General features: G+C 45.3%; 1 protein-coding gene across 7 annotated transcripts in view; it reads right to left on the reverse strand.

The window, feature by feature from the left end:
- Window positions 1-926: 926 nt before the first annotated feature.
- Window positions 927-15,368, reverse strand: part of LOC126522473 (cytochrome b5 reductase 4) — a 361,716-nt gene continuing 347,274 nt past the window's right edge. For all 7 annotated transcript variants that reach the window (XM_050171219.3, XM_072288775.1, XM_072288777.1 and 4 more), the window contains 4 exons: window positions 15,088-15,231; window positions 7,716-7,863; window positions 6,029-6,115; window positions 927-3,038 (listed from right to left, as the gene is read on the reverse strand). In XM_050171219.3, the coding sequence (XP_050027176.2) occupies window positions 2,816-3,038; window positions 6,029-6,115; window positions 7,716-7,863; window positions 15,088-15,231 (602 nt within the window). In that variant the 3' untranslated portion in view covers window positions 927-2,815. The remainder of the gene's footprint in view (window positions 3,039-6,028; window positions 6,116-7,715; window positions 7,864-15,087; window positions 15,232-15,368) is intronic.

Below are 15,368 nucleotides of genomic sequence, written 5' to 3' on the forward strand. Positions count from 1 at the left end.
ATTCAATCAAAACACAAGTATGCCAGCTCTGTTTGAGGTCCTGGTATGGACAGACTCTTAAATATTTTGGATTCCATCCAAAATTACAATGTATGCTTAATTTGTTCAGACTATTCACACGCATATAATCTATCATCTATAAAACAATTTTAGGCCTACCAGGACTTCCTTAACGTTGAAAACTTTCCCATATACTTCTATTTCATAAGATTTGTCATAACATAAATTAAAACATCATCTTATTTCAGAACCATTCTATATATTAAATAGAACCAATTACCAATATAAAGTGCGCATGCCATTCTTCCAGACAAAGCTATTTCATGACTCTTTTATTCCCAATACATCCTTAGAACAGAACCACCTGCCCACCTCTATCACAAAACTGACTGTTGTACTTGCATTCTTAGAAGCTCTGTTGTTTTTTCCCTGTAACGCTTGTTTCCCACTACATTCTGTACTACCCTCAGGTCTTGAAGGTAGACTATTAACTAAATAAAATATTTCCATGTGCATTATTCGCTGTAAAGTATTTCTGTTGAGTCTTGTCAATTTCTTACTAAGGGCCACCTAGGACAATGACAGCCTCAATTTATTGTACTATAGCATTCTTTTTTTTTTTCATACTTGGCTGTTCAACCTTTGGCGACACATCCGATTAGTGTTCAAGCACTGATAACCACTTTAGCTTGTCATGAAAGTCTACATATCCACTTTCGAATCATTAGATACCAGTTCGTTGTGTCACATTATCCTTAACATTTCTTTTATATAGAAGTACTGAAGATATATCAGAACACATACATATGAGGTGTTTTTTCTGGAGTGTGGAGAACTCCACATTTCAGTGCAGTGAATCAGCCTTGTTCGCTCCTGACACAGCAATGCTGTGTTAGCGTAGTGGCTGTGCAATGAAAGACAACAAAAAAGGAACAGGCTTCGAAATATAATTCTGAAATGGTTATAACAGCGCACGTGTGCCACATTCATGTACATCATTGGGTTTGCTGAGCAATGTACAAAAGAAATTCGTTAGGCGATATGAAGTAGTTCTGCCTTTTTGTTGGAAACGTACAGGCATGGTGTAACGCACAAGTGTATGGCATACAGTACTAGGTGCTGAGCTAAAGATTCTCCTGTCTGAAACAACTGTATCTGATATGGCAACCACGAAACCTGGTGCAATCACCAGTTTCACTGGTCTCCGGTGACCAGAAGTTTCTTAAACATCGACTTCTTGGCACTAAGTTCAATCCTGTAGTTTCTACGAAAACGACACAAAGGACATTCAACTTGTGATGACCATAAGCAGTAAGATCCACTTGGGTCAGACATATCTGGACTGGAACTGGGAAATGTTTTATCACAAAAAATTTTTGCAGCAGGAAGTTTAATTTTGTGCTTAAATAACTGGCTGTGATTTACAATTCATAATCCAGTGGGAGAAAATTCACAAAGGGTTTTACAGTGTGCACTCTAGCACCTACTAATACTAATAGCCTAATAAATTGCCGCATAAGGAAAGGGCACTTTGCTGAAACCTTTCCTGATAAGTGGACTGTGAAGTTTCGGGGTGCAGTTTCTGGTGAAGCTCTGCAGGGTGTCCCATGACCATATGCCTTTACACTGTACTGACTTCACAAAGAAGTGGGACATAAATTAAAAACCACTATTTTGCCCTCAGGCCTCAGTAACACAATACGAAGCTTTGGCTCTGGACCTCCTAAATAAACACATGGGAATGGAGATATCAAATTTCCCTGCAACTACTGCACCAGTTTTGATGAGGCCTGTTGAACTTAAAAGAAAAAGCTAAAATCTACTGACTGCAGGAAGCAGATTTTTTAAATTTAGGCCATGATCATTGTACAAAATTGTTGAAAACTGCAAAATTGAAAGAAGCTCATATACCAAGGTTACGACTCCAGCTCATTAATAAATAACAATATCACATTTCAGTAAACTCTACCTGTTAAGGCATCTAACGTGGACAAAATGGATGTTTTATACACAACTCCAAATTATACCACTAATGCACGAGACGGACTTTTGCAAGACCCTCGTAGACATTATAACAATTTCACAAAAGCTGCAAGTCTATGTAGAAAATCGGTCCGCTTTATATGATCTAGGAAACACAGTTTATAGAAACTGTTCTTGGTGCAGAGTTACGAATTCGTAAACATTGTGGTTCAGCTTTCTTTAAACTTAACCAATCTTCAAGAACTTTCGTAAATATTACAAGCTGCAAATCAAATTTCTACTTGCAAGAGTCACTCGAATGCAACCTTTTCTCTCAAATGCAACAAATTTCATTCAAGTTTGTCCAGCACGGTTGTCTCATAACAATATTTTTGCATGTTATATGCTATTTGAATAGAGAAATCACTGTTGGCCTCTGGCTAAAGCTTCCTCTTAAGACAGCTGTGTGCCCTGTTGTGGCAACCTTCTGCAACAACACGGGCACAGGGAAACACCAGTGCACAGCACTGACAATCCACTGAAGCTGGCTTGACCGGCGTTTCAATGATCAGGGCCGCACAAAGCAAACTTCGAACTGTAGCACAATATCTGCAAGGGAACAGGGACCAAGAACTGCCACGTCCGCAAGAGAATCGACACGAAAGTAGCCAGTAATTTATGCACTACAAAGCAATTACGTATAAAAAAATTTCTGAATGCCACGGTGCAAAATATGGCCGTCACTGCCACTACCTATTTCACGGCACGAGAATCTCAAGCCCAGCAATAATGGCACATTGATGGCGCAGAGATGGTGACCCGGCTCCATTCTGCACGCATTGCTGAGTGTCCTTCAACCGAGAAAAGCATGCACGGACTTTGAAGGGCACTGTAGGTCTTCCAGGCACTTCAGCGCAGCCTTGGTAAACGGCAGCGGGCCGCAGATGCAAACAAGCAGGGAGTCGCTCTGCCGGATGTCCTCAGGAAGCAGGCGCTCCAGCAGTTCACTCCGCACACGGCCTCGGGCGCCTTCCCAAGAATCATCAGGTTCTGACAGTACGTGCTCAACATGAAGCCTGTAAAAAGCAACGCACAGGCCGTGCGCTTAGATGCGCAAAGTACGATTGGTCCTATCGTCGCACTGCAGTAAACGCAGTGATGCCGAATATATTCACATGCAAGCATGTCTCGGTTGAGTTCATTATGCAAATTTGCAGTAATAAGAAAGACTGAAGGGCACAGATTAGGACACCTTTAGCTGCCTTAACTATTCTACTGTGTGAAGCAGTTAATGACACGACATCATGACGAAGAAGATTGGGGAATGACTGGGCTCGTCGGTACACATTACAGCTAAATAGATGTCCGACAGCCCCTTGCTGTGCCACCTGTTTGTCTACTCCTTGTGCAATTACTCTATTTAGCTATAGCATATACTACCAGGGTTATAGCTCAAACTCGTTTTCCTAGAACATCACTGATTTGTGAAGTAAAGCATTATATTTGTGCACAACTAAAACATGATTTAAATGTTATTTCCACTTCTTCTGCAAAAAATCTAGAAGGAAGAGCAGGTGGAAAAGCTGCAATTGCAAGTTGAGGGGAACCTGGCCACCTCCTACAGAGCAGATAAAGCAGATAAGCCTAAGGACACAAGCACACCTATCTACAGAACACCAATTGCAATTAAATAAATACATGCACACACAATATAACTTGTACACACATTTAACACATTGCCTTGTTTGAAGAAGAGCACAAAATTACCATATGACTGCACTGGAGTGTCATCGCACTTGAAGGGGTAATGCGAGAAGCAGCACCACATGCCACAGGCTTTTAAAAAATTGTCTGATAATATTTTACACAACACATCACAATGAACAATGTGCAAGTAGACTTTAATAAAGTGTTGAATTAATTGTGTCAAGCCACATACTAAAAGTGCATGACTGAGGCTGGTCAGTGTGCAAGCCCTCTGCAAGTGGTAAGAATTCTAAAGGCAGCACCTGTTTTGAAATCTCCCCAACAACATCTGCTAAGAAACACACTATAGCATTTCAATCAAGTTGCATAAGTAAGGCTTTCTGAAAAAAAAAAAGAAGACATAGTTTGAATGACAATGCACATCGCCACACCCCTGAGAATGAACTTCTTGAAACAAGTGCTAGCCTGAGTGTATCAGTTCTGAAGCCACTTACACGCATTTCACAGTAACCCACAGAGAGTGCTTTTTGTATGTGGGCATACCATCACAGGTTCAATTATTTTAATTTTACAGTGTTCAAGATCATGATGCGAGTGCATTCTCTGCCCCCACAGCACATATCCTGAATGTTAGCAAAGTTATTAAGTTCATGCTGACAGCGAATAAAATGACATCAGTTGAGAATTGTAGGTGGCTGATTTTGGTTATGTACGTCAATTCCACACTTTCCTTTCAAAATTATCAGGACAAATATGCAGAATGCCAACAGGAGCAGATGACCCATTTCAAGGACTCACCAGACATGCCCTATATGTATCTCCAGAGTGAACCACAAAGCCTGCCAGAATTCCCTCGTGGACCCCTAAGGTTTGCAGATCACAGCTTGAGAAACAGTGACCATTTATTATTTTTTCCCCAGGTAGGCTAATTGATTCGTGGCGTTTAAGGGGGATCTGAAATACTTTTCTATCTAATCATAAAATGGCCTGACTATTAAAGGATGTCGTCTTATAAATTTTATACTTAAAAGTATTTTTAATCCCTCATAAATAAATCAATAAAAATGAATAGTTATAAATAGAATTAGTGCACCAATATGCAGCTTTCTCTCTCTTTTCATTTCTGATAGTGCATTGGAAGCTACACTGGGGAGAATCGAAGGGGTCAAAACCTCACCCAAAAGGTGACTGTCTAGGTGACGAAAGAACTCAATATGGCCCTCCGTGGCTTTCTCGGAGGCCGTAAGCAGCAGACGCAGCTACACATAACTGCTGTGCGCAGACCGGCAGCGCAATGATGAAATTATTTTTTTTTGCTTTTTCAGATTGCAGATATGTATACAGTGTAATCTCGACAAGCAGAAATTGCTTAAACAGAACTGCCCCTTAAATGGAAAACCATCCTCATGGTTGGTTGGTTTTGTATTCATGCAATTGTATTCAGCTTTGTCTCTCAGTAAATGGAACTCCTGATAAACGGAACTGATTTCCCTGGTCCCTTGAGTGTCTGTTTAGAGAGAATCCACTGTAAAAGTTTCATTAACCTAACTCGAAATTAGCAACTAGGTATTACTGAGAATGTTCTCATGATCACGAAATCGGCCAATATCTATTGGTGTGTTGAGCTGCTTCCGATGACGGTGCATGACAACATTGGACAAGCGAGAGCGAGCAAGTTTTTACTACTTTCAAAACGAGACTGTAAATCCCTCGTTGCAAGCAGTGCAATAATATTTGGTTCACATGTTCACAGGAGCCTCTTGTACAGATCAGCAAAGTTTCTTTTACTATGTTATAAAAGTGTTTCAGGGCCCCTTTAATGTCTCAAAGTAATAAACGGGCTATGAGAAGTGATGTAAAAGAGGGCTCTCAATCAAGTTTATCTACTTGGAGTTTATTATATTGCCAATCGGAGTGCGGCCAGGGTTCAAACCCATGACCTCATTCTCGCAACAAATGCTACATCCACTCTAGGAGACCGTTTCCTATTGTGTAATGCCACGACAAACTTTGAAGTCCTTCACATAAGCCACGGAATGAATTTCCCAAAGAGTGGATTCATTTACATGAGCCCAATCCCCAATCAGGTGATCAGTACTACCCTCCACCCCACCACCCCACTTACCCTGGGCACATTCTCGGTTGCCACACCTCCAAACAGCTATTCTGGATAATGTGAGCATGGATAAAGAAAAACAAATCTTGTACAACTATCTAATAGGGTATGCGACACTCTGCTGAATAATTCACCTTCAGCCGTCTGTGTTTATGTGGCACGATAGTGACCCTCACTCAGAAGGACAGGGACGGGTGAGGTGAGGGTTCATGTCTGTGTTGTGAGGCGAAAGAAACAGCTTACCGATTATGTCCCTCCTGTAGTCGATCCAACTCCTCTTTCCAAATGATGTCTCTCACAGTCTTGTTGAATGTCATCAGCTTTATGTTACTGAGGAAAGCAAAGCAAAACAAAGAAGCCAAACTCATGATGCGACAGTAATTACAAAGACAGACACAACACGCTGTCAAAAGCTTGGAAGCACACATTAAAGAAAACGCGAGAGCTTTACTGGAACTCAGATCAACAAAGCCCATATTATTAACCACTATACAAACATACTTGCAAACTTATTGCAGCAGTCTGCTGAATGAAAATAAGCCGTTACAATGAATTTCGCTTTATGTGCACACTTCCTTGTGTTTATGCAATGTAAGAAATGTGTGGCATCCTTAGAAATTCTGATAACTGCTAAACAAATCTTCTGTATGCAAAGCTTTGCTCAAAATGGAGTATCATTCCACCAACTGCACATGTTGTACTTTGTCAGTATTGCGACGATGTCCTGCATGATTGCTCATTGGAACGGAGCACTGGCAACTACCACTGTGTGACATTGCTGCATCTACAGTAATGGCAAATTGGCCATGTGAGGCTCTGTACAAATCGAAGCAAGCATGGCGAAGGCTCATGAAGGGCTAGTGAGGCAATCACAAGGTAGTCGTCTTATTAAGGCCAAAGTTCAACGGTGTGTCATCTGGTGTGTCGTCTTCTCTCACGTCCGTGTCGTTTTTTATGTCGCGCAATATCATTTAAGCAATGGATTACCAACTTGCCCGGAATGCTGCTCTCATTAAGTTTCAACGGTCAGAATTTGGTGATAACTGCTGGTAATGTGACTTCATTTCAAGTGCTAGGCAGTTCATTTAAGTCCATAAGTTAAGTCATCAGACCGTGTCTCGACTATGCTAATGGCACTCACTGCTGCTGAATCACAGACCCTACCAAGAAGCCAAGTTGGCTTGACTACTAAAGCCTGCACCCTTCATTGAAGCATTTCAGGTGTGTAAGCCAATTGCAAACAATGTAGTTCAGTACTGTCTTGCTTTGGTTACACGTGTGTATACCTGTTACAAGAGACCTCATTTATAGCAACCACTCTTATTATTGATTTCTTTTTGTGTGTCCTAGCCATGTTGTGCCGACTTGATGTACACCCGGCCACAAAAGTTTAAGACTATGGAATCTCAGAAAACGTTCAATTCCCGAGTAGCCTGTAGCAGTAGCCAGCAAAAATGTATACGAAAATTAAGTTAGCACATTCTAGTCGAGGCCGCAAATGCAAATACCAGGCTGGATTGTGAAGTTGCAGAGATATCCAGCTTTTTCTCAGATTTCATGGTACGTAATATTTTGTGGTCGGGGGTACATGCAAGGCTTAGAGGCCATCACGAGGTTTAGCATTGTCTTAGCAGTGCCTGAAAATGACCACTTTGAAAACTTCAGCTTAGAGGTGGCTTTTTCAAAGTTTGCACCAATGCACTGAGATTAATTCACAGCACCTGGCTACCGTTTGCTCCATCTACATCATTTGCTTCACGAAGCTGAAGGCTAGTAATATAGGGATGCTCCCTTTACATCAATAACTGGCAGCGCCAAATGAGATTTACTTTTTGACGGAATGCACCTTTCATTTCAAATCACCCAAACATGCAACAGAAACACTGGTGTTCACTGTGCTCCAAAACATGATAGACGAAAGTGCTCTCACATTTGCTTGGAGACAAATAGGCCCCAATGCAGCAGTCGCACCATGGGTGTGAAGCCTGTCCCAGCAGCAAGGAGGATGAGGTTCTGACACCTCTCCAAGGTCGACAGCTCGAAGTCCCCTTCTGTGTCCTTCATGTCCACCTTGTCACCTGGGCCGGGTAAACAAGAGAAGGAAATAGCCAATTTCGTGTATTCACACATGCTGCTAGCTATCCCCACAGTTTCACAAAACTGAAGTGATCATTCAGAAAAGCAATACCATGGAAGAGGCTCAGTGAGTTAATAAGCAGATTTATGCCCTAATTGAGCTCTTCGGTTTTTTTTTCATATTGTCAGGTCATGTCAGTAATGGTGAAGAAATAAACACTGCCAAAAGTGTGAGTTAAAAATCCAGCTTTTTACTGGGCGAACTTGTACCTAGAAAAGGAAGCAACACTCAAAGCACATTGAAAGTGGTGGGAACAGCCACTGGTCACTGGATCCTATGGGCCAAGTCTGTCTACTATTTATACAGGTTTCTCTGTACATTCCAGAGTAACCTTTGATGCTCACACATACATTTGAGAATGTGGACATTATCTGGATCACACACAGGCAATATGATTAGACAAGTCTCTCTTTAGCTTAAAAATTGGAAACAACATAAGCGGGGGGCATGAGTCTCGGAAACAAAAAATCACAAAAATATATATTTTTCATTTCTGTAATGATTTCTTACATACTGTGGCAAATCTGCTGGAAATAACCCAACTCAAAGCGCCATGTCGTTGAGAAACAATGCTACATATATACTTTGAAATGCTAAGTTTCACCCATGAAATCACTGAAAGTGACCCATTTTGTAGCGTTTGACATTCCAAGGCCACTTATCAGAGCCAGGCCATCTTAATCTCGTATAAAAGGGTATCTTTCCGGCTTGGTTTCCTGTCAAAAACAAACCTTCTATGCTGCTTCAGAAGAAACCTATCTGGTATTGTAGCTTGAAATGTATATTGTTGAATTTTTGCATGTTTTTCAAAAAAAGTATTTTTTGCAAGTCACAAATTTTTGGATTGGCAGCGCCTCTCTGTTACTCATTTAATTATATTTTTCTTTGTCTGAATTCTAGAGAGTCTTAGAGTGCAGAACCACTAAGGTATGGTGATGCAGAACATTGCAACATTTTGAAGTCTTGTAGAAATCACCAACAAGAACTCACACCTGCAAGGCTGCAGCCTTAGAATTTTATAACTTCGTCTAAAACATAGATAAAACATTAAAATGCCACGTTGCACTCTTTTGATATTCAGAAACACACCTGCTTAATCTTACTTCTCTTGCTGCCCATTTTTTACAACTTGCCTCTGTTACGTTTCGCCTACAACGCGCGGTAATGCCGGCGCGGATGCAACGGACGCCGGGGCTTTGTTCAAAGCGGCGGACATTTTGGCCCGTCCGACGCCGCCGCAACGCCTACCCGCCAAGCGTGTCCAGGCTTGTTTCAGTGCCACGTGTCTTCGTGTATGTGTGTGTGTGTGTGTGCCCACGCTTGTCAAAGCGCGGCATCAGGGGAGCGGAGCTCCCCAAGTGAAGGTTGACGATGCGTCACTACACTCGGTTCAGCAGGTCTCTCGGCTCGACAGTTCGCGCCGTCGTGGGGTCATGCTCCGCCGTCCCGTGACCTTCATCCCGTGACCTTCATCCCGTGACCTTCTCTTTTGGACCGCGACGCCGAGGGTATAAGAGCAGCTGCCCCCGGACGCCAGGAGAGAGGCTCCGATTTGTACTGTTGAGTTACGTGCTCTCCCGTCTCTCCACTTCGGTCGACCTGACCGGCCGCTCTTTTGCTATGTTAGAATAAACAAGTTGTTCTGTTACCAGTCTTCTCTTGCTTTGCCGGGACCTTCGGATGCTTCCAGTGCCCCAGGCCGCCAGGCCAACGCTACCCTTGGGGCTTGCGACCCATTGGCAATAACGGGCGTCAGCACCGAGACCCCAAAAACTCGTGCCAGCGGGGCGATTCCAACATCTGGTTGCCAGCGGTGAGATCGCGACAACGGAGGCCAGCAGCGAAGAGATGCGGTTGAATGTATGCTGAGCAGCACAACGACCATCCGGGAGCAGTGCAACGAGCCCTGTGTGACGACTGGTTGCCTGCAGCGGAACGACTGCGCTGAAGTCTTGGCTGCGAGGTTTGGTGAGTGCGGGACTTTCTTCTTCTGAGTTTTGCCAGGCTTTTGTTAGTGTTAGAAACAGAGCTGGTAATTGTGGTTGTCGTTGCTGCCGGGTTAGTTTGCGGCAAGACAATAGTAGGCAGTAGAGAAAGCAGCATTCAGAGCAGCCATGGATTTGAAGGCGTTGCGCAAACCGATATTGCTGGAGCTTGCGAGAGAGTTGGGTCTGGATGTCTCAGACAAACTCAGAAAACCAGAACTGCTAAGGGCTATTCTTGAGTTAGAAGCTGAGGATGACGAGCTGTCGGATTGCCTTGAGACCATTGAGGAGCAGGCAAAAAGACATGAGCGCGAACTTATAGAACAGAAAGAAAAAGAAGAGCGTGAACACGCTTTGGAAATGAAGCGTCTCGAGTTAGAGATGGAACGCGCTCGTAATGGAAGTCAGGCACACGGTGCAGGAGAACGAGTATTGTTCAAAATGACTGACCTGATGCGGCCGTTTAAGCTTGGAGAGGACATTGGTTTGTTCCTGGTTAACTTTGAGCGAACGTGCGAGAAGCAGGGGTTCTCTCGGGAAACGTGGCCACAGCGCTTGCTCACTTTGCTACCCGGCGAGGCGGCCGACGTAGTCGCTCGCTTGGAGAGAGAGGAGGCAGAGGATTTCGACAAAGTGAAATCGAGTCTGCTAAAAAAGTACCGGCTGTCAGCGGAGGCGTTCCGTCGGAAGTTTCGGGAAAATGAGAAAGGCAGAAGTGAGTCATATACAGAGTTTGCGTACAGGCTTATGTCAAACATGCAGGAGTGGCTCAAAGAAGAGAAAGCGTTTGGTGACCACGAGAAAGTTCTGCAGTGTTTCGGGCTAGAACAGTTTTATAGTCGGTTACCTGAGAACGTGCGGTACTGGGTCTTGGATAGGCCAGACGTTAGTACGGTGGCTAGAGCCGCTGAGTTAGCCGAGGAGTTTGTGACGCGTCGGGCTCGTGGAGCTAAGGACGGTCAAAAGGGTGAATTTGGCTCCAAGTTTGAGAGGCCAAAGTTCACGCCCATGAGAGCAAAGGGGGACACACGTAGTTCGGATGCGAGTGAAAGCAGTCCGACCGAACGTAAGGAGACGGCGGCAACCGAAGCCGAACGCAGAAAGCGGTTCGAGACGAGGCAAGCGCGCGTTTGTTATACGTGCCAGAAGCCGGGTCACTTTTCGGCGCAGTGTCCAGAAACAAAAACACAAGTCGTGTTTTTGTCTATATGCAGCACTGACGAGAACATGAAGCTTCTCGAGCCTTACATGCGAGACCTCCTCGTGAACGGGAAAGAGTGCCGAGTGCTTCGCGATTCCGCAGCTACAATGGATGTAGTTCACCCCTCTTACGTAGAACCCGATATGTTCACGGGCGAGTGCGCATGGATCAAGCAAGCAGTGGAAGCTCATAGCGTGTGTCTGCCGGTAGCAAAAGTGCTTATTGAAGGACCTTTCGGAGCACTTGAGACGGAGGCCGCAGTGTCATCTATGCTGCCCCCCCAGTACCCGTACCTATTTTCGAACAGGTCCGATCACCTCCTGCGCGAGAAGGGGCTTTTGTTTGGTGAGGCTAGCGTTCAGGCCTTAACCAGATCGAAGGTTCGGGAGCTCGCTGAAAAGGCGGTAGTTGCGGGGCCGACGTTGTTGAACGATGAGAAAGGGTCAGAGGCGCAGCAAGCTGGTAGTCAGAGCACGCCCGAACGGGATAAAATTGAGCCTGTAGCGTTAAAGGCACCAGATACTGGAGAGGAAATTCCCGATGCGGGAAAGTTAGAAGAGCTTCCGGTCGAGCTTCCGGGACTAGGCTCAGTGACGAACAGGAAAGACACCGATCAAGTCATTAGTGACTTAATAAGTAAAGCATCGCTGTCGCCTGAGCAGAAAACCGAACTACACCAGCTCTTACAAGAGTTTCAAGGTCTGTTCTCTGAGAGGCCTGGTAGGACTTCTGTCCTTACTCATGACATAGAACTTACCTCCCCAGAGCCAGTACGATCCAAGGCGTACCGGGTGTCACCCCGCCAGAGCGATATTATGGAGGCTGAGGTAAAGAAAATGCTACAGCTCGGTGTTATTGAAGCGGGTGAGAGTGATTATACCTCCCCTTTGATTTTAGTTGAGGTACCGGGCAAGGAACCTCGTCCTTGCGTCGACTACCGCAGGCTTAATTCCATCACTAAGGATCAAATTTATCCGATCCCTAACATCGAGGAGCGCCTTGAGAGAGTGAGTAGCGCTCAGTTTATTTCCACCCTAGATCTTGTCAGGGGTTATTGGCAGGTTCCACTTACAGAAGAGGCTAGTAGGTATGCGGCGTTCATTTCACCAATGGGGACATTCCGTCCTAAAGTTTTGAGTTTTGGTTTGAAGAACGCGCCATACTGCTTTTCAAGCCTCATGGATAAAGTGTTGCGGGGACAGCAAGAATTCGCTTTACCGTATCTAGACGACGTAGCGATATTCTCCGCATCCTGGCCGGAACATATGGCCCACTTGCGGGCAGTGCTAACCCGCCTGCGCGATGCGGGCTTGACAGTCAAGGCTCCCAAGTGCCAGTTAGCACAGGCCGAGGTTGTCTACCTCGGACACGTGATTGGTCGGGGTCGTCGCCGCCCCTCTGAAATAAAGGTGGCCGCTGTGCGAGACTTCCCGCAACCGCGTACGAAGACCGATATTCGGTCGTTCTTAGGTGTCGCCGGCTACTATCAGAGGTACATCCCCAGGTACTCTGATATCGCGGCTCCCTTGACGGATGCTCTAAGAAAGACAGAGCCGCAAACAGTCGTCTGGGATGAGACAAAGGAAAGAGCATTTAGCGCCCTAAAGAGCGCCCTAACAAGCCAGCCTGTGCTACGATCGCCCGACTACACAAAAGGGTTCGTTGTTCAGTGTGATGCTAGTGAGCGAGGCATGGGCGTTGTACTGTGCCAACGGGAAAATGGAGAAGTAGAACACCCCGTCCTGTATGCTAGTCGTAAGCTGACGAGTCGTGAGCAGGCGTATAGCGCCACCGAGAAAGAGTGTGCGTGTATCGTGTGGGCCGTTCAGAAATTGTCATGTTACCTAGCCGGCTCGAGGTTTATCATTGAAACGGATCACTGCCCTCTCCAATGGCTGCAGACCATCTCTCCCAAAAATGGCCGCCTCCTGCGCTGGAGCCTCGCTTTGCAACAATATTCCTTTGAGGTGCGTTACAAAAAGGGGAGTCTCAACGGTAACGCCGATGGCTTAAGTCGAAGCCCCTAACGTGGGAATCAGCCTCAAAATTGCTTGTTACTGATGTTTTTCTTCCTGAGGCAGGATTTTTAACCTATTGCTTTTGTGTAGTGTTTCAAAGTGATGATGTGCTTTTTAGTGCATTTTTTCCGATTTGTGGACGCGTTCTGAGTGCTGCTAAACTACTGTAAGGAACTAGGCAGCAGTATAAAAGGGGGAAGAGCCTGGCAGGGCTTAGTGAGGGTTGTGCCGTGCTTGCTGACTGAGCGGTTGACTTTTGGCGTGGTTCTAACGCTTGCCGGAAACGAGAACAAAAATGTCAACTCTCCCGAAGTCACTTTGCAGTGTCCTGTGTGCACCTGAACGTGAGAACGAGGCCTTCTCTGTGCGCTGCGCTCAAGAAACGCCCAAGGACGCCCAACTTCGGTTATGAGCATCATCGAGCGACATCCCTCCGGACAGCGGATGCAGTCCCCTGACCATCGGGATCTCCTTCCCCCGGCGGGGCGGTCTGTTACGTTTCGCCTACAACGCGCGGTAATGCCGGCGCGGATGCAACGGACGCCGGGGCTTTGTTCAAAGCGGCGGACATTTTGGCCCGTCCGACGCCGCCGCAACGCCTACCCGCCAAGCGTGTCCAGGCTTGTTTCAGTGCCACGTGTCTTCGTGTGTGTGTGTGTGTGTGTGTGCCCACGCTTGTCAAAGCGCGGCATCAGGGGAGCGGAGCTCCCCAAGTGAAGGTTGACGATGCGTCACTACACTCGGTTCAGCAGGTCTCTCGGCTCGACAGTTCGCGCCGTCGTGGGGTCATGCTCCGCCGTCCCGTGACCTTCATCCCGTGACCTTCATCCCGTGACCTTCTCTTTTGGACCGCGACGCCGAGGGTATAAGAGCAGCTGCCCCCGGACGCCAGGAGAGAGGCTCCGATTTGTACTGTTGAGTTACGTGCTCTCCCGTCTCTCCACTTCGGTCGACCTGACCGGCCGCTCTTTTGCTATGTTAGAATAAACAAGTTGTTCTGTTACCAGTCTTCTCTTGCTTTGCCGGGACCTTCGGATGCTTCCAGTGCCCCAGGCCGCCAGGCCAACGCTACCCTTGGGGCTTGCGACCCATTGGCAATAACGGGCGTCAGCACCGAGACCCCAAAAACTCGTGCCAGCGGGGCGATTACAACACCTCCCAATTTATGACTAAAATTTCGTTCAACTTTTCATAGTATTGACCTGGAGAGAAGCTTATTGCGTATTGTAATTTCATATGCCAGAATAATGGTTCAGAATTGCCATTAATGAAGAAAATAGTAACGTTGAAAATGTTATGAATACATTTCACAAGACATTTGCACCGCAAAATAATTTAATGTATGTGAAATTATTGAGATGGGAAAAAACTACTTTTTTCCTTTTGTTGTTCTTAATTACCATGATTTACACTTGGCAAGTTAATTAAACAGATAAGCATACTCCTAGCACACAGTCAGAACTGAAATATTTTTTAGAGTTTAGTCATGGTGCAGACAAATGAAATTCACACAAAATTTCAATATGTTTTATCTTCTCAAGCAATGCCAAATCTCTCTATATATATAGTATGAAAGAAATGTGACAAAAATAGATTTCCAATAGGCAGAATTGTTACCTCAAGGGGATAAGTATATATGTACTTTTACATTTGTAATGCGTACCATTTTTAAAAATTTTTTGGCTTTTGATCAAGTACTGTCTATCAATGTCTTAGTCCTTGCACAAGACAGACACAATAAAAACATCAGTTGTGCCGTTGCCAGCATGTCACTATCAAATATACATGACGCAGGTGGTGGCACATTTAAAAACTGTAGCGAAATCTGATCATCGAAAAGCAGCATGAAATAAAGTGTCGATTTCCGTGATTTTCGAAATGCTGTGAAATCATAATACGTAACGCACAATTTGCTCATGTGTAAAAATGCACCGGCATAGCAGACAGAGCTCGCCACATACCGATCTCGAGGGTGTTCAGCACGGGAGTCAGGGCCCCTTCAGAATAGACCTTGATCATCAGGTGCACTGTCTTCCCATCAGACCCGGCCTCTTCAGCCTTCAGCGCAGGGATGACTGGGGTGTAACTCCGAGATATTCGCATTCCTTCATTTAAATTGGCCAAGAAAAGAAAATGAATCTCAGATCTCGGCAACTTCCTAGGAATCATGCATCAATGGCAGTGTCAGCTTTGCCTCCATGCAGTCCTACTTGCTCCTGAGAGATGATGTAAAGCAAGTCAT

Source organism: Dermacentor andersoni, chromosome 6, assembly GCF_023375885.2.
Source record: "Dermacentor andersoni chromosome 6, qqDerAnde1_hic_scaffold, whole genome shotgun sequence".
Taxonomy (NCBI): domain Eukaryota; kingdom Metazoa; phylum Arthropoda; class Arachnida; order Ixodida; family Ixodidae; genus Dermacentor; species Dermacentor andersoni.